Here is a 26,078-nt window from a genome sequence, read left to right as displayed (position 1 = left end):
GAAAATTTACCTGAGCAATTCATGGTCTGTTTTGGCTCCCCTTTTCCATACATCCAGAAATTTTTCACATATTATACATATATATACACATATATATATAAAATGTGTATATATACACACACACACACTTGTTTTGGCAGAACTCGAATAAAAACACTACTGAAGTTTACATTCTCGTGTTAGCTCCCTATCATGGGCCAAAAAATTAAGATCGGTATTTAGAACTACTCTGCCTCACTAGCAAGTTGTATATGTCTAATACTTGATATTTTCAGAGCCATAGTCTAATCCAGATTTGAAAAGCAATTCATTGTACCAAAACACTAGATAAATTTTTAAATAATCTCTAAATCTACCAGAACTGTCTCTGAAAAGCACTAGCACATGGAATGCCATTATCCTTATAGCTAGAGGAGATAATGTTCATTATATAATATCTGTATTCACAAAAAATAGCAGAGCATTACTTATACATCCTGATTCTCTTTACATCAGCCAAGGTGAAATTCTGTTTTCTTTAACGCTTTTTAAGGTTGGTGTTACATGATGTAACTCAGGCAAGCAAACTACATTTTGCTATTCACATGGAACAGAACAGTAGAGGTTGGCTGGAATGGAGAGCTACTTTTCAAGTGTCCAGCTGCACTGCTTGCAAGAAAATGCTAAATCTTCTCCAGGAAAAAGCAAACAAGAACTCTATGACAGCTGATAAAAAGTATTAGCCTTTGGTTGCCATGACCTTAGCTCATTCTTCAGCACTGCACGGAGGTACTGCAGTTACATTTTTAGGATATACTAGGAAGCCTACAGCGTGTTACTTTACTCTTATTTCAGACAGTTAGATAAATAGAAGTCTGAAGGTTTTGACCACTCATTCCTTCAAAAATCAGTTCTACCCAATTATTTATTTGTGACCTTTAAGATGGAAGCCTGCATGAGATTTTGATTCACATGGCCTAGCTTCTTTAGGTGTTAGGGAAGGAGTGTTTCCTCTTAAACTGCACGTCACAACATATTTGTGAAGACTGACATAGTTTATACATGCTTTATTAATTTTAGCTTAGCAGCTTAAAAGATCACTTTTTACTACAGTTTCCTATTGACATTTATAATCTGCCCAAGTAAATGCAGTTAAGAGCACACACAGACTGCAAAAAAAAAATCACATTTCCTTTTTTTTTACCCTAAATTTCTATCTGTGATAGAACGATTCCAAATCCAATAGTTACTTCCTGTCCTGTTTTATCATCTGTTCTTGGTGTTACGTAAAGAGCTTATACTAAATATCAGCATTGAGCTCTTATATAGCATTCTTAATCCATAGATCTCAAAGCATTTTACAAAGGATGATCATTATCCTGCTTTATCTATGAGAAGAAAAGACATGGAGATCTTCAGGGTGAAATTTGGATCACACAGTCCACAGTGAAGCTAGGACTGCACTTTAAATTGCAGTTCCACTGGTCAGCCAGAACAGCATCCATACCTGCAGACAGACCCCAGAGCCTTCCATAACAGTGGCCTGTGATTTGCACTCAGCAATTCCACGCGTCACTTAGGATCAGTCCAGAGAGAATATGGCTTTCAATACGGTATCTTATTCAGCTTATCATTCACTAAAACACCTCCCATCCCACACAGGCAGCATGTTTTAACAGTGTACTCTACCTTCTCCCTGCTTACAGCTCTAAACACACTAATGTTGCCATCAGTGCTGTAAATAACTGCAGTTAAGCCCTCTACTCAGGCTTTACTGCTGAAATTAATACTGCTGCAGACAGATACACAAATATCAAAGTCTAATGCCACCACTAAAGTGCCTCAAAGTATTTTCACCTCCACACTGAAACCCTCAAATGACCTGATCTGTGGGTAACTAGATGAGAGTTATCACGCCTCCTGAATTCAACCTTTCCTCCCCTCTTAGATTTGTTTCTCATGGCCACTCTTCGCACCTTGCTCTAAGGTAGATGTTTAAACTCAGACTTCCTTAACCCTATAAACTCTCTTGGGTTATTCAGAGAACCTAGAACCAAGTATCGGAGCTTGGAGGGACAAGCACTGAAAGCAGACTGCATACTAACCGCACAAGTTCCAATCCGATCAACAGCCAAGTAACCACTGCATGCTACTGTACAGCCACAAAATAATTGGTAATGCTATCTACTTCAGTAACACATCTGATAACGTACTATCCAGACGTGATGATCTGAGAAAACTTTGTAACATGACTTCAGATTAAAGTTAAGGGGTTATTGTTTTGACATGGTATATCACAACCACCTCAAAACCACTTTGGACTCAGGCAAAGTCAAGCAAGCTGACCCCGAGCACAAAGATGAGCTGAAGAGCCATGATCTTCAGGAGAGGATTCAAACACTTCAGTCCCCAGAACACTCCACACAATAAAGTAGCCAAGGAAGAGAAACACATGCAAGCTTTCCTGCCCATGGGGCCGAAGGGAGGCATTCTGTATTCCACTGTGTTAACCCAGGCAGTTTATTCTGAGCAGCTGTTCTTAGAACGTTATACAAGCTCCCTACTTCCTGCACTGGCACTTCCAGGAAGAGAAGGCACAAAAGCAGAGGAGATCGCACAACAGATTGCATCTTCTGGGACGCACGTTTCCTAGAATGGGCCCATCTTCCAAGAAACATAGAGGCTGCTTTATGGACTCCCATGTCATTCCCTGAACCATTTGCCATGCAGAGAAAGAAGTTACAGAGAAAGCACAGTTTTATGATGCGAAGTTTCACCCCGTCCCAAGCTTAGCGAGGGTCGAGCGAAGCACAGGCGCAGACAGACAAACTGCAGCTCCTCGTGCCTGCGCTGAGGCGCCGTACACCGGAGCGGACTCGGGTTTCTGACCGGCCGGGTGAACAGGGGCCCGGCGCCGAGGCAATCAGCCCTCGGCAGCCCTCAGCGGGCCCGCGGGCGGGCAGGCGGCGCCCCGCGCGCGCTGCAGGCAGCGCCGGGGCAAGGCCGCCCCCTGGCGGCAGCGAGGGGCCGCGCCGGCGGAGCCGCGGGGCGGGCCCGGCCCAACCTCGGGGCAGGGCCGGGAAGCGGGGTGCGCCCGGGGGAGTCCTGCTGCTCCCCAGGGCCCGGCCCTGCACCGAAGGAGCGAGCAGCCCGAGACACGGCCGCCGCAATTTGAGGATTTCCGTCCTCCTGCATGCGGCAGCGAGAGCGGGGCGGGAGGGTCACCGCGCGGCTCTTCCTGAGGGGGAGGCCGAGATTCGGATTGCAAAGGTTGAGTCTGAATCGTGCTGGCTAAAATGTCATTTACGGAAGCTGTGCTGCAAACAACTCATTTACCAGAAGCTGGGAGCAGAAAAGAATGCTTGTTTCATCCTATTTTTTTTCCACAATTTTTTCCGGAGCTGGTCTGCATCTTAACAATTCCAATACACTACCATGCAAAAATAGCACATGGCTTTCCAAAACACATTTAACACAAAACACAAAATAACTTTGAGATGGAAGTTTATACCAACCACATCCTATTATTTGGAAGTGGTAATCGTGCCTCTTAGCATACCAAAATACAAATATGGACCACAACACATGGAAGGAAAAAAAAAGACAACATTAAAAGCAAGACAGACAAAAGAATTAATCAAAAAGAAAACAAAGTTAAGCAGAAATCTGTACATTTATACTCCAGATCATAAAAAAAATATTTATATATATGCTTAGTTTTAACTACAAGTGCTCAGTGGAACTGGAAGTACTACGTAATTTTTTTTTAATGCAAGTAACACTTGTGAAGTACACAAGTAACTTCAAAATATTGGGGTTTGTGACTCTGAAATACAGGTTGCTGCAGTTATGAAAGATACAAAGTTTCTCAGACTGAAATCACATGTAAAATCTGGGAAGTTCTGGCCCTTATAGTCAAAGTCAGGGACAAAAAATGTTCCCATTATATAATTTCCTGGACTTCACAAAGAATAAATTCAGAATCCTTACAACCTCTGGTGGTTCAAGAATCCTGGGCCCATGGTTTCTTCTATTATATTGAAATACCGTGTTTGATCCAGCTCCGTTAAACTACTCAGTAAAATTATTTAAAAGTGGCCTGAACTGAATCTCAAAATACTTCACGTTCCACAAACTTATTTCTTGCTCATAGATAGTAACTCAAACACCCTGCAACAAAAATAACAAACTGTTTTAATTCACAGTTGCAACACATAAACATGAAGAGATCTGTACCTTGTTAATCCTGACTTCTCCACTCCAACAGTTTAAGTTAAATGTCACATTTACATAACATTTACATAAAGATTCAGTTTTGTTTATACAAAACCCAGCCTTATTTTTGCAACATACTCAATGCTAATTCATTATGTAACAACAGATTGTTTGCTCTATAAAAAAAAAAGGTTTAATTCTGAGAAGGTATCTGAGAGACTGCAGTTGCTCTGAAGCAATTTAGCATCATTCTTCATTACTATCTGATCAACTTTTCTGGGTTTTTATTTTCATTTAAAACAAACTTGACTGTTTTTGGACACTGTCTCACTCTAAGCAAAGCGCTCCAACTGATTTTATGCATCATGGTCACTTGTATAGTTCACACTTATGCCCAGTACACACAAGCAGAACATTGACAAAACCTCCAACTGCAACCCACAGGAGTTCAGCTACAGACTTTAACAGCAGTAAGGTTGAATCTTGTAGATGAGAACATTTTAGAAGCTTCCAAGCACTGTGCAGTTTTGGTTTTTTTTTGGTTTTTTTTTTAATGTCACTTCAGTGTCATCATTACTTTCAACAGGAACACAATTAGACCGGTGCTGACCCCTTTAAAAATTGTCAACACCAGCAAACATCTCAAAACTTCCAGCACATCTGAAAGCAGAGCTCACAGAAGTCTCCGATGCAGCTGGATGTAACTGCAACATTTTATAGAAAGCTACAGCTTTCAGCTCCTCCATGCAGAGGTCTCTACAGATAGATTGATTACTGTTCTCTTCGGTATTTTAGAACTTTAAAACAGTTTTTGTAGAAACACTAAGGCCCCATATTGAAAGTAAATCTAAAGAAGAAATAATTCCTAGGCTACTAACACTACCTCTTCACAGTAGTAAAATTAACACTTTAACCTTAAAGCTACTTATAAATTAGACAAAGCCATTCAATCACATCTAGTGATTACTACAATCTCTTTTATCAGCAACAAGACTACATACTTGGGTTTTCAATGTGCTAACTTAATCACAAAATTTCAAGTAAGTCTCTACATGGGCTGTCTCCAGCACATCATCTCTACAGCACAAGACATATAAAAGATGGCAAGAATCACCTTTTGTTCTTAACTCCCTGGCTAAGGAGGTATTGTTACAGCAGGGCTTTTTTGTCCAAAGGAATATCTTTGTAATATAACTTGGAAACAGCCTGTTTCTGTGTTAGTCTGCTCTAGAAGCTTGTTTCACAGCTGGACACCCATGACTGAAAACAGTTTCTGCTACTTCTGCTTTATCTGCACTGCTCCAGAAGAGCACAGTGATCCAAAGGAGTTGAGTAAATACTTGCTAGACCCTCATGCCCTACTAGTCCTTGCTTGGTTTAAAGGCTAAGGATTGGAGACAGAAAGGACCCAGAAGAGAATGCAAGTACAGCGACTGCACATATCCTACACACAGCGGTCCCACCTGCATATGACAAATTAAGTACCAGCATCACTGGATCCTTCCCCGGGAAGCATATGAGTAGATTTAAGTGGAATGATGCAGTGCATCACTTGCATCTTCAGCAGTTTTTACCCTGTACATTACTTTGATGAGTACAGACAGACATAAATTGTTTTCCTTCATCCAGATATATTGCTGCTTAATCAACACAGCACCTTTGTGCTAGCACTGATCCAAGTGAGAAAAATGAGACAAAGATGTGAATTGTCAGACACACCAAGAGTAACACTGAAGAGGAGATTATTGCTTATCCAATGAGTCTTCCATAGACACACAGGCTACACATAAAAGTCAAACACATCTGCTCCAACCAGTCATCTAGGACTCCCAGGCAAAGCAGTACAAAGATTTGGCAAAATTCATTAGGATTAACCTCATTTGGAATAGGTTGGCCAAATCCACACAAAGCAGGAATTGTGCCTTAAGGCACCGTGTTTTTCTCAAGATGTCTGAAGGAAGGTGAGGGCAGCACCACTGACTAAAAGCACAGCCTGAAAAGGGAAGTCCCAAGGGTAAAAGCTACTGGGGAACTACTAAAGGACTGAATAGGGCATGCAGGAAGACAAAATTAGTGTACTACTTGTATCCACACCACCTATGGGAAAAGGTCTGTGGTACAAGTGATCCCCAGAACCCCACTCAGATTTTTGTTCTTGAGGATATGATTTGTTTTGCTCCAGAAGATAGTTTGGGCATACATTGTTGTGAGAGTTGGGGTTGTTCAGCCTGGAGAAGAGAAGGCTCTGGGGAGACCTTATAGTGGCCTTTCAATACTTAAAGAGGGCTTATAAGAAAGATGAGGACAAAGTTTTTAGCAGGGCCTGTTGTGAAAGGACAAGGGGTAATGGTTTTAAACTAAAAGAGAGTAGATTTAGACTAGATATAAGGAACACATTTTTTACAATGAAGGTGGTGAAACCCTGGAACAGGTTGCCGAGAGAGATGGTAGATATCCCATCCCTAGAAACACTCAAGGTCAGGTTGGACAGGGCTCTGAGCAACCAGATCTAGCTGAAGATGTCCCTGCTCATTGCGGGGCAGGTTGGACTAGGTGACTTTTTAAGGTCCCTTCCAACCCAAATTATTTTATTATTGGTGTGCATGCAGTAATGACGACTAGGTGACCAGGACACAGAGTGAACCAAAAAAAACAAACTTCTTGACAGAGCAGAGGAAAAAGGATGCATCCTTGTGGGACTTTATACCTAGTGCTTTCAAAGGCAGAGGCAGTTATCCAAATACCTCTAACAATCACGTTGCAACAAAAGTGGAATCTCTAATACTGTGCTGCCTGGCACAGCTATAGCACGTTAGAACATCAGTAGTATTTTGTGGGCAGCCACATTCAAAGCAGCAGAGAGACTGTACAGCATTAGCACTGGTGTTTGTCTCCCAAAGAGGGCCATGCTTTACACTCCATTCCATGGGGCACCCCAGCAGAGAATCTGTCTAACTGTTGGAGCCCAGAATCACCCCTGGTCTTACCTCATAACAGTTAGAGGAGGAATGTAGTACAAAGTGAAAGGGACTGTTGCATCAGATGTTGCCTTTCTAATACACCCACATCTTTGAAAGAAGGGGAAAGCTCAGAAGTGTTGGTGGTGTGGTTTTTTTGTTTTGTTGGGCTTTTGTTTTTTGGTTGGGTTTTTTTTTTTTTTTAAACAGAAACCACAATAGCAAGAACTGCTTGGTTTTTTAAACAGGGGCATAGATCTCTTCAGCTTGGGATGGCCTGAATACTGTTGAGCTTTTCAGTGAGTCTACACTTCCCATAGGGGCTACACTTAGTGTCTTCTCACCATCTCAGTAAAGAGTTATGATGTCTTTTGGGAGGAAATGTCTGTACTTCAGAAAAAGTTTGACCTCATAGAAACTGATCTCAGTGGCACCTTCCTGAACAGAGTAGAACAACAAGAAAAAAACTTTGACTTTTTTAAAAGTTTACTTAAACCAGTTATCAGATAGTTAATCAACATCATTATTCTGTTATTCTTTTGGGTAGCATGGAAATATGTGGGGTTCTATGGGATTCCCCAGAGAACAAAAACAGGAGTTGAGCCAGCAGATGAACAGACTTTTTTCTTATCATTTCATGGTGTACCTTATTTAGAACCATAATCCCTCTTTTGCCATGGGACCATTCTGCCCTTATATGAAGGTGTCCTGTTTCTAACTAAAAAAAAAAAAAAAAAAGGTGGCAACACATACTAAATTTTGATCCTGGAGCTAAACTATGCCTCTTTTCACCTGAGAAAACTAGAAAAGGGCATGATTTTCAGGTTTTGTATTTGGAGACCCTTTGTACCAGGTAATAAGCTAAACCTAAATAACCTGCAACTCTAAACAAGCTAAAGTAATTGCAAACCATGGGGTGAGCTGTGAGCACTGCTAACAGATGGACACCTTTGGGAGACACTGATCCTGCAGCTCTTTTCAAAGCCAGATCTGTACTGAAATGAGTATGATTCACACTTTCTCAAAGGCACAGCAGTGCTAAAAGCATGGACATTTTTCAAAAGGATCATGCCTCCAGGAACTGTTATTCTTCTCCACTGTCCTCATCAGTGTTGCCCTAAAGGTAGCACTGTTTGGCACTAGGACAGTAAATATTCTCATATGTTCAACAATATTTTTTCATCCAGTGCCCTGTTCTCAGCACTGGATGAAATCCCTGGATAAAATAGCTTCAGTGAGCAAACAGCACCAGGCAACCTCTCTTGCTCTTTCCTCCCTAAACTGCTACCTAAACACTATTTTCATGCATTTTGAACTCTGAAAATATACCCATTGCTTCATTCTGAGAATGCCTAGATTTGGGATAAACTGGGTTGTTTTTCCTGTAGTCACAATGAAAAATTACTATGTTTATATAGTACTCATGTGATTTAAATAACATTGATTAATAATTTTGCTGATCCTTAAACTGGTAACAAATACTTGCTTCTATAACATTGTGTGAAAACAGTGGACTAATTACCTTCCAAGTATATTACATTTTTAATGGGTAGTATCAAAACCCAGTTTTCATCATGAAATTACTGATCCTTCCCCCATGAATTTCCAGGATCCCCACTGTGGTGTAGCTAACAAATGTTCAAGGTCCTGACCCCAATGTACCCATTTGCACTTTAATTTCACGAATAGTAGTAGTTCCATGATGCCACCATATTTCAGCATGCAAGTGATTAGAAATCTAGTCCTACAGTCCAGTTCACCCCAAGCCAGTAATTACCACATAATAGCCATTTCAGTATAACATACACCTTTACATAACAAATGTATTTAAAAAGATGGGATTTTTAAACCTTTCTGAGCTATCTTAAAAACAGTAGCAGAAGCATAGTTCAAGCCACAGCTACATAGATGGATACAAATTTGTATTTACTTTTTCCTAATGTGGAAGAAGCTGTGTAGCTGTAATTCTCTGTCATACTTTGTGTCATGCTTTACTTGGGCAAGCCATTGACTGTTTATGCCAGGCTGTGTACAGTCCTAGTCTTCAATCAGCATTTTAATAAGTGATTAGGCACCGATTGTCCTTTTAGCAGAGACTGGTTTTAGTTTTGCTGGCCCCGCACTTTATATTTGGAAGTGTCACATTGGATTCCCTGTTACACTGTGGGGTGACATCCTTATATTTAAAACAATGTAGTAGTATCTCTCGAACATTTCAAATCTCAAGTCATAGATTTTCAACACCTCCTGCAAAACTGATTTGTTTGGGTTTCTTTCCCCCCCACACCTATATTTCACCAATAGAAACCCAAACTGTGAAGAGGACCATTTATGACAGACACTATATGAACACAGAAGATCTGCAGGTTCTCGGGAGCAGAAACTGTCTAAATAAGCAAAAACAAAGGCAATAACTTTCTAAAGGTCACATGGCAGACCAACAGCAGAGATGCAACACCAAGTCCTCTGTTTCCTAGTCCAAAAGTCATCTACTAAACAGAACTTTTTTTTAGTTATGGAAACCCAAGCAAAACTCATACTACTAAAACAGAAGGGAACAATATTTCCTCCTTAGCAGTACAGAGAAAGTATCTGATGGCTCCTCAAGTTGTTAACAGGGGTAGGTGACAGACTGAGAATGAAGTATTAAAGCTAAGGTTAGAACACCATGCTGCACAGAACCCACAGTTGGCTTTGAAAAAATGACACATTAGTCAAAGACAACATTCAACTCATTTAAATTCAACACCTATTTGCAGTCCAGGGATTGCACAAGCATACAACTCCAATACAGCATCTCCACAGGATGTAAAACAGTGCAGTAAAAGAGAGTATGGTCTTACTACATTCTTTGTATGAAGCAAGTGAAAGCATATTTTGTGGCAGAAGCATTACCAGGGGCTCAAACTTAGGACATCAATGCTTACCATGATTTTATTCTTGGTTAAGTAGTTGTCTGCATTCCCATGTGCACCATAAATCCTTTACAACAGTAGCATATTTTTAAACCCTTTCTTCATATGATGATTTCTATTTCAAAAAAACCAATCTGCTGGTCAAAATACAGATGCAACTGATTTTGTAGAACTGATACCTGAATTTAAATACATTCAATAGTCTAAAAACTGTATCTACAAACTGAAATACATATATCTTCAGCAATATTGACACTATAGCTTTAATGAAGAAAGCTGTCTTAAAAGCTGTCATGTTACATGCAAAGAAATACGTAAAATAACCCTAATGTTACAAAGCCTACTGCTCAAAGATTATGAGATGTCAGGATGGGTGCTTGTCTGTGAAAACTTAAAACAAACCTGATTTTCCCTGTGATGCAGGCTTTGTGTGAGCTTATATGGTTTTCGTACTTAGCTTAAACCACAAAAGCATGGTGTTCAATATGACACTACCCACTATTCTTCCCTTTAAGATATACCCTTTTTATGACTGGCACCCAGACCTTGGACAGAGAACTACCAGTGTTCCCAGATTTAGCCATGGTGCTGATAATTTGGGGAAACTGAATATGAAAGGGGCATCTTAGATACTTTAGAGGACAAAGCAGAAAGAACACTTACAAGTGATGCTGAGCCTAAGGCAGAGAAATGCTTCTAGGCATTTATCATCCTGTCTGGAGCTGTATGCTTCTTTCACTAGCTACAGTCAAAGGCTATTAGCAGGGTTCTGAAAACATTAGAAAACACACGCTTCAAGTGACCGACCAGAGGAATGAAAAGTTATCAGGAGCAACCAACCTGTTAGAGCTCTTTGAGCCTGTGATTCAGTGCCAAAAACCTCTGCATTAAGGACACAAGGACTCATGAGTGTGAAGGCTTAACCATATTTCTTTATCCAGGAAATATGACAAAGCAGCATAAAATTCTGAGTTCAGTACCAAGGCCAAATCAAAGGAAGCCTAGCATTACCTGACCCTTATGGTGGGACCCAACCAGCATGCTCTGGCTCGCATACTGGGTTCATTCTTCCAAGGTAAAGTTCTTCACAGAGGGACACTGCACCATTTTAGCGGACTGACAGAATGAATTCTCCAAGGGCCTGAAGACCATTGCAAACTTCACCTTACATGGTACGCATTGCACTTCTTTGTAAAGGTAAGTAGATAGTAATAGGTTTGTTATTGAAAATGAATGCAAACACATTCTCAGTGAACACCTGTGACTTTGCTCACACAAAAGAACTCCAAACAGCAAAACCAGTTCCTCAGTGTAGCATTCAAACACATTAACCTCCCTTTTCCTGAAGTGCCCTGCCCCTGCTTTAATCACTGCATTTCTCTAAATGTCAGCAAACACACAATTACTACACTTTCCTTACTCATCTTCAGAACATAGTCCATCCTGTGCATCAAAATCAATCAAGTTTTCTATTGAGAAAATAAAATTCCCCTCCACAGTCACAATTTTCTATAAAAGTCAAGCCCATACTAGAAAGTATGAAGGTACTTGAGTTACCAGGGGAAGGGGCAGGCGGGACGGACGGACACCAAGTTTTTCTTCAGTATAAGCCACAATTAAGATTTCCTCAGGAATGGAGTGGAACACTACCACTGAAGTTTCCTGAGTCAAGGTCTTCCTGAAGGACACATGAAGAGGTTCCTTAGAGAGTGACATTGGGTAGATAGCCGAGCCAAATAGTTAAAAGTTTCTCAAATTAATTTATAAGTGGAAGACAAAAGAGGATCTTGCATAGAAGATATGAAGTAGTATTGAGTTCACATGGACATCTCTACTTATAACAGAATTGCAATTCAAAGTAAATATTAGCTTACCTGACCAGAAAGCGATGTAGCCCAACATCAAAACTTCTGCAAGAAAAAAGATTTGCCATATTTAAATTATTAAATAAATACTACTCTGTTCTGTATTGTACAAACACTGTATTTCAAAACAGTGACACCAAAGATAAATATAAAATTACTAGAACTGATAAAATAGAAGCAAAAATATAATATACAGTTTCCTTTCTGTAGTGATATGTGAAATTTAAGATGATGATCATATAGAAATATTTAGATGCATGTTAAAAAGTTCACAAATTCCTTGAGTATTTCTTCAATAAAGCAGTAACATTCAAAGTAGTATAAACCACATAAAGTATGAATTGTGTATATTCTGTTACTGGAAATAATTTTAAGCATCCTGATGACCAGTGAGTCTGCACGTTTCCTGTCATGTGCAGGTAGATCTTCTATGCAAAACTACTGTGGAATCCTTTCTTTCCCCTTTTCTGCTCTGTACTGCACTAAAATGCAAGTAATTGCTCTGAATTCTCTCCATGATACAGGATAATCAAAGAGAAGTCCCTTATGTCTCCTTCAGATACACAGAATATACTGAGAAGTAGGCCTTGCAAGCATATTCCACTTAGATCTGGTGAGGAAAACTTTGAGGACTTTTGACGGTGAGTTAGATCACACTACATTACAAGAACCATGCCTGAAAACTTCAGCACTAACATACTCTAGCAGTGAGTGCCAGTGCTTCTTTCCCCTGTTTCCTACATCCCTCAGCCAGCTCAGGAAAATCAAGCTCATGAACAATGTACTAGCAAATCCTTGACACTACAGGAAGGTATCTGCTGACTTGAGACATGTACCCAGTATCTGAAGTATGTGCTGGTTCTACAGGACTATCAATATAATCCCAGATCAACTGTGTGCATAACAGCACAATTGGAAAATGCAAGTGTCTTATTTCTAGTGCTGGCCTTGCTCTGAAATGGGCTTACACTCTGTACACAGAAAACATTTTGGCATATACTAAGCTCTTGAGCATCCTGTTCCAAAAAAAAAAAAAAGCCTAGCTGGTCATTTGAGTACAACGTGGTTTTATTTTAACAGTATTGCTTGCAGTGTGCTGCCTTCTACCTGAAGCAACAAGAGAAGTCATCAGGTAGTTAGTGGCATCCTGATAACAGCAGATACATCATGAGCTGTAGAAATTCTAGGAGTTAACAGGGAAGGAAAGTCCACTGGTTCAGCAGGGTGGAGAGGAGGGAAACAAGTTTCTCACTTAAAGGCTGCCTTGCAACAGAATATTCTGCCAGAAACATGCACGTGGTCATCATTAAACCCATATTTTTATATTCCTTTCCTAAAATCATTCTCCATTTTACATTATTGTTATGTTACTGTGTAATTATACTGCATGAAGTATGGCCAGTTATCTTTCTGCATTGCTCCTGACTGGACACATACTGTAATTTGGCTCCCCCTCTTCACTAAAATACTGCGTTGTACAGTCTTCTATATCAGAGTTGCCCAGTCTGTATTTATAGCTCTGAAAACCTTTTCTTCCTACGACCAAGCACCTCAGTATGTTTGTGCTGGGATGAGGAGAAGAAACCTGTACAGTTCCAGGGAACAGCTGTACGCTAAACAGCCATCTTGCACATCTTCAGCCAAGCTCCTCTTTTCAAGTTCCCCTAACTATTCTCTAAATGACAATGACCAGATCTGCCACCATCTCTGAAGGGACATAACAACTGAGCTTCTTGTAGAAAGGGATGTGGAGTGTACAGATATCACCACTTTTGACACTGAACCAAAAGCCAAAGGACTTGGCCTTCAACAAGCATGGAAACTGGATGGTCCTGCTAACTAGAGATGATCAGAGCTGAAGGAGGTTGGGGGTGGACAAACCTGAGGCGGCGTGGGTTCAGAGTGGGAGAGGAAATGAGACAGTTTGCTGCCTCATACTATCATGAAACTCATCTGAAAAGATGACATGTCTTACATGCCATCTTTTCTCTCAATTTTTGCCCTTTCCAAAACATAATACACTTGCTATTAAAAAAGCTTTGTAATTATTTCATATAGGCTTTAGCTATTAAAATATTTCTACAAACATTCAATAAGTATTACAAATGAACATGATGGAATCAATTAGAATAAATGAAAAGAAGGAAAAAAGATCAGACTCTCACTAGGTATAACTCAGCTTTAGATGCAGGCCCCATTTCCTCGGTGTGATGCTGTACTGATACATTTCATCTGAGCACTTAAGATCCTGAATTCTCAACAGTGTAAGCAGTCATTTAAAGTAGTAACTACACCAACAGAATTATGAGAATAAACAGTAGCAGAGTGTGCACCTAGATCTTAAAGACACCTCAGGACAGTATCATTGATTAGTTCCAAAAAGCAAGAACAACAAGACTGAACAATTTCAAACTATAAATGGGAGAATTAATTGCATTACTTAAGGCTACGGATATTGGGTACATGCACTTTTAAGCACCTAGGATAATGAATAGAGACATCGTGCAAGGCAAAAATCCTGAGAGGCTAGGATTATGGGAAGCTGTTTTTGACAAAACAATACCATAGACACTTTCAATTGTTATACTTGTTCACATTTAAATACATACTGCATTTAAGTCTACAAGTGAAGTGAAAAATACAGTGAAGTAGCAATGGAAACAGATCTGGTACATGTAATTAATCCCTCCATTCTCAGATGGAAAAGTTAACAAGGGGTAAAGAGGGTGTTTGTATAGCAGTGTTCAGAGTGCAACTTGGGGGTGGAATAAGCAACTTCAATTAAATGAAAAAAGAACAAGAAATCACACTACCTTTGTATTAAAAATTTCATAATGATCCCTTCAACATCACAGGAATCTACCCATCAGGCATGACAGGGTGCCCCACCCACCTCCCCGCCCATTAACTCAGAACTACACCTGCCATATGCTCACGGACATGATTATCTACTGCCTATAAAGTCAACCTATATTTACTTCATATTCCAGCACAACTTATAATCAACTTCATACAGCTTGTTCAGCAAGTTCCTGAGCTTCTCTGCAAAATACAGGATTTATCTGGTAACCCTTGCAATATGGGGTGCCTCAGTTAACATAAAAGTTTCACAAATGCTTTTGAAATACTAGAACAAGCATAATTTTAATTAAAACCTTTATTTCAGAAAATCTAAAAATAACAAGTGAAAGGATATCCATAGCAATACAAGTAAAAAAGTATTTGCCAGTTAAATTCTCTATACTGCTCAAATGTCAGTAGCAATATAGGGTTTTATTTTTTGAAAAATAATGGGTAAAATCTTATCAAAATAGTAATGATAGTCTTTGAATAGGGCAAAATCTTGACCAGTGAGTGGAACAATAAAGGTGACATATTTAGCCTCCATTTCATAATCACGTTACTCATTGCAAACAATTTCATAGTTCTTTTCTTTACAAAAACATGTTTAATTCTGTTCCTCTGAAGGGCAGTTTTGAATTACAGTTCTGTACACAACTAATTCTTTTGTTAAGCATGGAAGTTCTAGTTTCTGATACATTTAAACAAAAGATTATACATGTAATCCTTCCTAATCAAATCCGTCTTTTCCCAGTATATCAACTAGAAGTCAATGACCAACAATATATATTTACTAAACCAACAAGGACCTTCTCCAAAATATAATCTTTGAAATCTCTGCCTGCAAGCATATCGCTCTCTCTCCTCAAGGTACATTTTCAAAATTATTTCACAGACATGCAGTTTCTGCTTTGAAAGCTAAATGCATAATGCAACAAGCTGCCTCCAAATTTGCATTCAGCACAAAACTGATGGGGGGGAAAAGTCCTCTTATACAGAAAAAATATGAAAAGGCAGAAAAATGCTGGTATGAACCACAGCCAGTAGCAATAGCACATGCACTGAAATCGTAATCCTGATGATTCCCAGGAAAAAAAAAAAAAGTACAGAAATCCTCTTTTTGTCCCCAGGATGCAAAAAGAATACATCTGAAAACCAAATGAGCAAAACTGACAAGTTTCTGTTCACGCTGCAGTTAGGATATCAGAGTGGCCAGTCATCTGTTTCCCCCTTGTGTCATGGGGTGGGGGGAGCTGTCCCACCTTCTACAAAGCTGTGCCTTCGTTCCACTGAGGTCTAAACTCTGGTTCCTCAAAGCAGTTGTATGAGTCTTTGGTATACAACTTTTACATTCAATGAATTTATTTAAGGACCTGACCCCACACCCACCTAGATGAAAACTGCTACTCATTAGCTGGGCTAGACTACAATTCACAATTCCAGTATGACGGCTAAAGGACCCCATCTCACAAAGCTGGATTGTGAGACCTCATTCCCAGTGATTTACAGCATAAAAAACCAGCCATAAATGCCAAGCACGTGTCAGGATCATATGAATTAAAGTTAAGCTCCTTACTGGAACTATTTTTCATGAAACTAATTACAATAATGAGTTGCCAAACGCCAGTTTTGTATAACCATATTTTTAAACCATGTGCTGAAGAGAAACCAGCATGGCTTTGTTCTCTCTCAGTTCTGCCCCAGGACTGTTGGGCTGCATGCAATTCCTGGAAACAAAGCACAACAAATCCTGCAACATGTAGCATAACCTGGGAGGCATTTGGTTAACCATGCACTTCAGCAAAGATGCCCACTGCAAATAGACAGTACATCACCACTCTGAAAAGCAGATAGTGGCATGATTCTAACTTTAGGCCCTATCTTCATGGGAGTAGATCTAGGTAGATAGCAGAGACTGCACTGCACTGTAGACAGAAATATCCTAGACACCTTAAAAACAGTCATGTTACTGCTGGAACATGAACAATTTTGAATGCAGAAAGGAAAGGAGTTCAAGCAGCAGCCCTACCCCACATTTCGCTGGAGCAAACAATACAATAATTGCACTTAAATCTCTTCAAATCAGTTAGACTAGTTGTCACTTACGGTGGCGATGAAATCCAACAAGTGGGTTATTAATTATAGCTTCAGTACTCTCTACCCTGAGGGCATTCATCATCTCTTAAAAGAAGCATTGTAGTTGCTGCAGTGTTTCAACAGCAGTACTCTGCCTTTCCTTTCACAAGTGTGGCTAAACTTTACGTTAGAAAAATCTAACTCATTCACATATCCTCAGAGTAGACCGTCCTATTTAACCATAGAACAGTGTTTGCAAGACCAGCACTTCTATTAGCAGTCTTTGCAAGTAGATCTGGCATTTTGCCGGTGAGCTGCTGACTAAGAGTCACTCCCACGCCAGAACATTTTGCACTGGATACTGAGAGGTCATTGAATGACAGCTGCTTTCACTGATCCAATGCTCTTAAGTTGCCTCATTGTCCCTCCTTCTCAAGCAATGTCTTACAGCAGGGATGCCCAAAAGACTGTGGTAAATGAGAGAATTCCCTTGACAGATGCCCCACCATTTAGCAGTTCTCAACTACTTTTCTGGATCCTCCTATTTCTGTTCATCTCTCTTCCAATGCTGCCTGTGGCAACCTCCCCCGCTGGCAATCCCTCAAAGATGACAGTTTCCAAATTACAGATAATTACAAGTGTGCAACGTAAGTCTGAAACATGTTTTAGAGTCTTGTCTGAAGAGTAAGATTACTACAGGAAAAGCAGACAGCAAAGTCTATATACAGGTTTTGTAAGTGCTTGTATTTAATGTCTCAATGAACTATAAAACTTTGCTAAAGCAAATCCCCTAGAGGGGATATACCTCCCGAGTAGAATAACTATTTTTCAACTAGTGACTGCTACCAATTGACTCATCTTCATTATTAAAGATCTGGGAAAGCCATCCATATTTTTAAAAGACACTTTTGCCTGTCCATAGCTTGCATAGATTCAGACATACTGTTTTCTGCAAGTTTACTTGAAGCCTACACCTTTATAGCAAAGCTTGTCTCCTCAGTGACAATCAGTACACTTCCTAAATAATATAACTGCCACCATGCTAGGACACACTATTTAGAAGGCAGATGTACAACTTAATAGAAAAACAACAGTCAAATTATCACAGAAGATACTTTACAGTAGAAATAAATATAGCAAGCAAAGTATTAATCTAAAAAGCCTGGAGTGATTAGTGTTGTTAGTTTTTAAAATGAACATGGAAAGATGCGTGACAAAAAATGAGATCCAATCCAATATAACCACTCATTTGGATTTATCTATTACCCAAACTATGGAATATACTTTTGGACACCGAGCCTTGAAAGTCACATTGCACCACTTCCTGAGGACTCTTTTGCCACATACAAGTATGTTCTTGGAGCTCTCATTTTTCACTTCAGCCTTTCAATCAGTGCAAGACACTTTGTGAATTCCACCCACATACAGATTTCACAGTCTGCCCACTGATATGGTATTGGAATCAGGAACAAATACATACATGGACCTCTTTTGGCATTCCTTCAAGGTAAACAATAACAAATCCTATTCTTTCCTATGCAAAATCAGAATATCTCTGTTCTTACCATGCAACATACAATGAAGCAAACCCTGGCTCAACCCAATGAGAAAATTCTTAAGTGAATTTAATGTTCTTTTAAACATCAAGATCTTAAGAACCTGCTTAAGCCTAGGTCTCAAGCTTCAATGGACTGTCTTTTATTTGAGAGCTTTAAGTTCTAACCATCTGCAATGCAGCAAACTAGTAGCAGCAGCTTTCTTTCATTTCCATGTAAAAATGTAGCTAAGACTCAAAAAAAAAATCTGTATTTGAAAAAATATGAAGACTGTCAAATGCTTTTATATCATGTCTTTGACAAGCAATTTCTTGTTACAGTAATAATAAGCAGGACTTGTATATACATGAAGATATCTATCATATTCTGACACTTGCTTAAGGACATACTGGAATTTTAACACTTCATGCTTAGATGAAACACTCTGAATTTCTGTTGTTTCTTCCCGGAATCATTAAACAGTACTAAGTTGCCTTTTGGTTTCCTCCATTATTGGAATAACCAAAGCTGCTACTGCATTCATCTTGTGACAGATGCCTCCATCTGGAGTTCCTGCTCAGTGTTGTAGAGCTCTTCAGCACCAATACAGCGGATGCGTAAACATTCACCTTACTTCACAGAAAGAGTACTTTGTAAATATGTGATTACTTTGAAGTTGAACAGAGCAAACCCTAAACATTTTACTTGGAAAGTATCTCAGGGAGAATCTAGGGCTTCCTATACCTATGAGAATGGTGGAAATCCACAATGAAATCCTGACCCAGTCAAAATCAAAAGCCCTCACTGATTTCAATGGAAGCAGATATACCTGGACTGACTCTGGACAGTCCGTATAACACAGGAAACAGTTCAACTTTTTAGAGACCCCTTCACCTCCGAGTAGAAAACATCAGTAAGTCCCAAAGCTTCATCTGTGGAGTTTCAGTTATTAGCTGGGAGCTCAGGCTGGAGACCTGCATAGCAAAAATAATCTACAATAAGATAACCACAAGGAGAAAGCTCTTTTGTGGACCACATAAAAAGACTTCACAAACTGCTAGTGGCCTCCAGCCTACAAATTGGATCCATGATCGAATGTGTCTTGTTTCATTTCAATTTAAACACACAACTTGTATTATATCAGAAAGCCTGAGGGAAGTTTTAATGATTCTAGGCAGCAATTTCCTCCCACCTCTGCAATCTCCTGGCCAGAGAGACAAGCAGAACTTTAAGCAGGCATCAGTCATTGCCAGTGTTAATGTAAGATTACACACAGGTCTGCCTATTTAGAAGGCTTTAAGACAAGAAATTAGTTCTGTTTCTCACATATCAGTCACATTGGAACTTGGTGATACGGTTCAGCAGACACTTTCTTAAAAAGAGCAAATCTCATTTATATTCTGTAAATCTCTCCTAGAACCCTTCAGAAGAAATATTACTTTAATTTTATACCTTACCTGATTCTTCACAAGCCTGTGGTAGCTCATGGAGAGTGGATAAAACCTAATGCCTATTAGTACCAAACTCCCATAGGGTAAGTTCTCCTTCAGTTTTCCTCAAGTAAGACACTTGCAATGCAGTGTGATTGTCCAATTACTATGAGATCCCTATCCTTATTGCAAACATAACAATGAAGTTTATTAATAGCCATTACTCATTTTCTACAGTAGTTGTGAACAGGCAGAGTGCTGTTTGCCAAATATGAGTAGCAGTAATGGTTTGTATCTATGCAGAGCTCATATCAAACACTGAAGAATGGGCTTCATGGGTGATCAGCAGTAGGTGGGCTTCATTTGTTTGTTAAAAAAAGCCCAGCAATTTCAAATTACAGTAACAAAGCAGTCACTATGCAAATAAATTTCCAATAATTATGCAATTTAGACCAAGAAGGATTAAGGTGCTTCACTATTGCCTCTTTTTACACTCCAAAGAGACAAATAACAGATTTTTTTTCTTCTACTGAAGAGATTTAAGGATCCTTTTAAAGCTTTAATATAACCAGCAAATTGAGCTGTACAGTTGATAAGAAATGTAGCATGCTCTAATTTGGCTGACGTCAAAAGCAGTTAAATCTTTTCTCTCTATCAGCGAGAGAATGACTAACCAGTCCAGAACTAAAGTATCTTTCATATATTCAGGTGACATGTTAAAATAATGTGTCACAGATCAATGCTTGGCTTTAAGCATCACAACAGTTAATGAAAAATACAACAAGCAAGTAAATTGGGAAAAGTGTTAATTTTTCAACTGAGAAACAAGTTATTCCATTACTAAAAAACGTGCACTAATTCTGCAATTAATGCCCAATTTTTGGGCAAGTAGCTCAAGTATTTGAATACTGGAAAGCAGATGTAACATTTAAAGGCTACATGTAACTCCACAGCCTAAGGAGGGCTCTTCTCTTTGAAAGACCACCCTGACTCCAGCTGTTACTCCACATAGTAGCTGCACATTCCACACAGGAGCATACTGGTTAGAAGTACCACAGGAGTTGTAGGTGGCAAGGACATACAGCGAGACCTGCCTTAAATGCAACCCTGGTCCTTCCATACCAACGGAAGGAAAAAAGAGCCCTTTCCTTTCTGAAACTCTCACCCAGCAACTTCAAAGATGACATAAAAAGATTCTCAAGAATGAAAACTAGTATTCTTTAAGCTTTATAAAGCACATAATCCAAAAGTTTTCCATGACAAAACTGTTCTTATGCATGTTATTTTTACTACTGATTTGGAATCCAATTCAGTGTACTTGTCCAGGCAGGTCTCACAAACCAGACCTTATGACTTCAGAATGTTAAGCCTTCTTTTGCAAACGTTAATGTGGCTCATGGGCATCGATGTATTTGGACTTCTGCAAACTTTGGCGATATTGATATGATTTCTATACATTTTTCCCTCACTCATGAGCACTAGGCCGTTTCAACACTGTGGGTGTAATTCTGTTTAATCCAACTCTCCTTTTAAATAATCTTTTTTCATATTTAAGAGATCATGTCTACAAATATAGGGTGGAGAAAAGGTGCTTTTTGATATTTAAGTAGAAATGCTGCAGCATTTTTAAGATGAAAACCAGTGAGAAGCTAGATCATTAAATGACATTTTTGTTTTACCAGATACACTAAAACACACTGGACAACTTTTTCTTTGAAAATATCGAAGGCTGGAAATATACCAGAAGTGACACTCCTAATCTCCAGAGGAGAGGGAAATATGCATAAACCTGTCCTTCCTTGTCTTGTTTTTCAGTTCCAGCTACTAGGTAAGTCCCATCAGAGGCATGGAGTAGAGAGCTTTCAAAAACATAGCTGTCTTGAACTATAGGATAGATACAAAGCAAATCACCTCAAAATACCCAATCCTCTTGAAGCTGACTGCTAGGCCATTTATAGCACTTAAAATGAGATCCCCTGTTCATAGCACAACTAGGCTTGGAGTTCCTTTCCACTGCCTGCTTCTCCTTCCCTCATGCAAATTTTTCAAGGATTTATAACTTAACTGACTCCTGAGGATACCTGTCATGGGAAGGAGTTTATGATCCACCATTTAGCATCCTTCCTTTTTCCCCCCTATAATTACCTCCAAATGACAGGTTGCACCACAGTGATTTGCTATTATTACTAGCATGTAATCAGAGAACTAAACTCATAGAAAGGAGAAATATAGGGAGAAAAATCTGCTAACTTGAATTTCAGACCATCTGTCAACTCACCTAGAAACACCACAGGAAAAGAGCACTACAATACTCAAACAGAAAGCAAAGACTTCCACAGGAGTTTGTTAGAGTACAAGCCCCTAAACTTGTAAAGACACCTTTTTCTGAGCCCAGAGGCAGGGGTGTCATCCTGACTACACACGACTGTAGCACAGTTAGACAGTTATGTTTGGTTTTTGTGCCAGACATTGGTTATTTGGGAATTTAAGGAGGCAAGCTTCTCAAATCAAGCACTTACAGAAACAGCATTTCTCATCTTATTTAAATTTCCTTAATGATATAACATAAAGCCTTTCAGCAGCTTACTAGTCTTGATATATTTAATAAGTTAACTCCCCAAATGATTTATTCCAATACAAAAATCTGAAGCCCAAAGAACGGAAGTACATGATAAACTGGACTGAGACCATGAGAAGCACAGGTGAAAGTGGACTTCAATTACTTTTCCTCTACAGGTCAGAAAATCCATTTTCCTTGTTTAAAAATCTATTCTAGTTCTCAGCACAAACTAAGAACAGACAATTATAATTATAAAAAAATAAATACTATCAAGCATTTAAGCCCGAAATAAGAGAGTTTTGCTTGCTATTCATCATGCCAAAATTACTGCATGTGGTCACAGTGATCTCTTGTGCTCACACTCACACATAACATCAGTATCAGACTTGTCTTTTCCCAGAAAAGAATCTGAAAGGAAGGGAAAATACCCTCTACAGTCCTTTCTGATAGACATACACAAGGAACTGTTTCCAGAGGGGGAAGGTTTCAAGAACAGCAGTGAAGGTAGACAAAGTATCAGGATGAGGAAGTAACAGATGCAGATGAGATTATATTTTCACTTGTAGATCCACTTTCTATGGCATGGTTATAGCCGAGAATGCTATTAGCCTACAGCAAAATTCTACTCCATAATTTGGAGCAATTCACTGAGACCTTGCATACAGACTTTTCCCATATAAGGCAAGCAATGCTTTTGCAATAATGAGGCATGTAAACCAGACTGAACCATAGATGACTTCTTTCAAATCATAACCAGGCACCATTTTTGGATGTCACCAAAACATCTGTGGGATAAACTTAACATGGGTTCATATAAAAGTGTGTACATGTGTCTGTACATGCAAAATACAGCCCTCCTAGTCCATCCATTAGCATGCAAGAAAATTAGGTGGTTGACTTATGCCAGACTCCTGTCTGGACAAGAATTGGGTTGTTAAATACAAGGTGGAATCTAGAACTTCCAGTATGGTAGCTGAAAACAGTCAGATCTTTCTCCATCATTGCATTATTTTATTTTTATCTTGTAGCATTTCTTTGACTCCATTTTCTTTATTCTAGATGAATTTGTTTCCTGTTAAATCTACCTTTCAAATACTACTACTTAGTGCCTTCCTGAATCTCTGTCTTTGCTGAGGCTGACCTATATTAAACATGCATAAAGTTTTAGCAGAATTTGTCCCCAACACATTTGTCTCAAAATTATTTTGGGATAAGATACTTGGGAATGTGCAAGTTTTAAGGTGGAAAGGCAGAGAAGAAGAGTTGTGCTTCTGCACATTTTGTATCAGTCTGTGACCATAGATAACTGGTTTCTTATGACATGCTATTCCCACGGCACATCAAAACACATCTGATCAATGTGTCCAATATCTTTGCAGAAAAGCACTCACACTCAGTAACATAGTATGGAAACATAAAAATGGAAGTATGATTTTTCCCCATGAACAGCATCTGTGCTAAACGTTGTCCTAATTTATGAACTGACAAGTTTCTTTTGGAATACATTGCCGAAGTCATTTACTTATGTCAAAATTGATACAGGATTTAGTTACATGCTATCTGTTGTTTCTGTAGTTTCCACACCCTTATTCCTCCACTAGGATATTTTTCCATATTGAACTAATTTGCAAGTTTCAGCAGCAGCACAACTTTTTCCAGTTGCACTATGCAATTCACCCCCCACCTAAGAAGTTGTGTGGCAGACATCAGTCTTGAACCAATTCTTTAAAAGCACTTACAAGTTTCAAACAACATTTGTTGCTCACGCACTATTCAATACCTTGCTTTCGACTTTGGTAACAAAAACCAAGTTTTAATTTCTCATGACTTAAGATAAAGCAGACATTAAAAACTCTAAGTTGGTGTGTCACTGAACTGCTGCCCTATCTGGAAATCAGGAGCTCAGAAACTCCTTTTCACAGCTATAAACAAGTTTCTGAATAGTAATACATTTATCATGCGTTCATTAGCTGTGCAGCTGCATATTTAGCAAGACAATATCCTGGTAAAATGAAACCACAGTAACATATTCAACACCTGTATTTGTCTTGAGACAATAAACAAGATTGCTAATTTTTTGACTCAAGAGATTGTCTTGATTAAATAAAGTGCAAATTAGGTAGAATCTACTATTAAGTTGATAAATCAAATTGTGTCCATTCAAACTTAGAAATAAAAGGCTTTAATTAAAAAGGAGTTATTGTTTAGTACCATAAATAGGGAGGCAGAGTACCTGATCTGTTTTTCTAATAACCTGCTTTGCTTTTCAGCTTCAGAGAAATTTTAGACACACTGTAGTATCCTTCTTACCTTCCTGACTGAAAGCTCTTCCACCTGCTATATTACATAGTGAATTGTGTCCTCCCGTACTCCTTATAAGTGACACTGGTCTGGACGTATCTGATCAAAAGCTTTGTTGTTATGACCAAAGGACACCAGGTGGTGGTGGAAGACTCCTTAGTAGCATATTTGCATTCCTTACATTGTGGCATTCATGTTGTCTTTATCTTCAGGCTACCTTCTCTCCTTCAAAATCTGCACTGCTAATAGCTTTGAGACATAAAGACAGCAATACTGGGTCCTCCGAAAGCCTAGCTATAGCATAATACCCTGCTTCTGAGAGTACCTAAAAGCAGACACCACCAGCAAGAAGGATAAGAGCAAACCAAACACACACAAACACTTTTTTCAAAGCAGCTTCACAGATGTCATCCAGCAGGTAACAGTGGTGCACTTCATGTTATCTGGCTCATTCCACCCCACTCCATTTCCCAACATGGCCCTAGAAGCTTTTAATAAGCTGTACCAGGCTACCATTTTACAAAAACAGAGCCTGGTACAAGTCTCCTCACTCTACCAGCTTAAAACTAGGCACTGTGTTATTAACATTTAAATTTGACTCACTCTGATAAAGTTGTTAGCAACGTTCACATAGAAGTCCACATATTCACAAACTACAAAAAAGTATTTAGCACTTTAAGGAAAGTGTCACAAGCTATTTACTTTTACCCTTTTTTCTAACTTTTATGATAAACCCATTGTCTCCACACTTTCTGTCCTGTTCAGGCAGTCATACATTTCAGAAACAAAGGCTATTCCCACTCCTAACACTGACATTCCTATATAACGTACCAAAATAAATAAAAAAACCTGCAAAGCCTCTGGGTAGTAGTGATTGAAGAGTCTAACTGTAAAGGTATAAGGGCATCATAATTCAGGGATTCAGAGGGCAAGCTATGCAAGATTCCTTAGATAACTGAGAGTGACCCATAATTCACTAGCAGCCATAGGGAATTCTACCATCTACACAGCTTTGAGAGCAAGAAATCAAGTCAGCAGTACATGAACTCATTTCTTCAACCTTCAAAAGCAAACAAATTCCATCCACAAGATAATTTTATTATTTCTGGCAGTGAATGTTTGATACGTATATGAACGAAATACTTGTGCAAACAGTAAATATCAGCAGCTGACATTTTTTCCTTCTGTAAAAAAAATTAAGCTTTCTGCTTAGATATTAGTTTCATTTTCTTATGAGATAAAGGTTATGAATATTTTTTAAAGAACCCCCTATGTTTTTACTGTGCTACACCACACATCTTTGCAGGCACAGAGTACCTTTTCATGGTCTGTTACAACCACCTGACACAGCAGTGTCATTGGTATTTGTGCTGAAGATCAGTTTCATTTGGCACCTCCAGAGCA

General features: G+C 39.1%; 1 protein-coding gene across 2 annotated transcripts in view; it reads right to left on the bottom strand.

Moving 5' to 3' along the window:
* The window catches only part of HHAT (hedgehog acyltransferase), a 163,705-nt gene that overhangs the window by 114,550 nt on the left and 23,077 nt on the right, over window positions 1-26,078 (bottom strand). For both annotated transcript variants that reach the window (XM_074863642.1, XM_074863643.1), the window contains one exon: window positions 11,941-11,976. In XM_074863642.1, the coding sequence (XP_074719743.1) occupies window positions 11,941-11,976 (36 nt within the window). The remainder of the gene's footprint in view (window positions 1-11,940; window positions 11,977-26,078) is intronic.

Source organism: Strix uralensis, chromosome 3 (genome assembly GCF_047716275.1).
Source record: "Strix uralensis isolate ZFMK-TIS-50842 chromosome 3, bStrUra1, whole genome shotgun sequence".
Lineage (NCBI taxonomy): Eukaryota > Metazoa > Chordata > Aves > Strigiformes > Strigidae > Strix > Strix uralensis.
The sequence above is the reverse complement of the archived record's forward strand: the minus strand, read 5'-3'. Positions and strand labels throughout refer to the sequence as shown.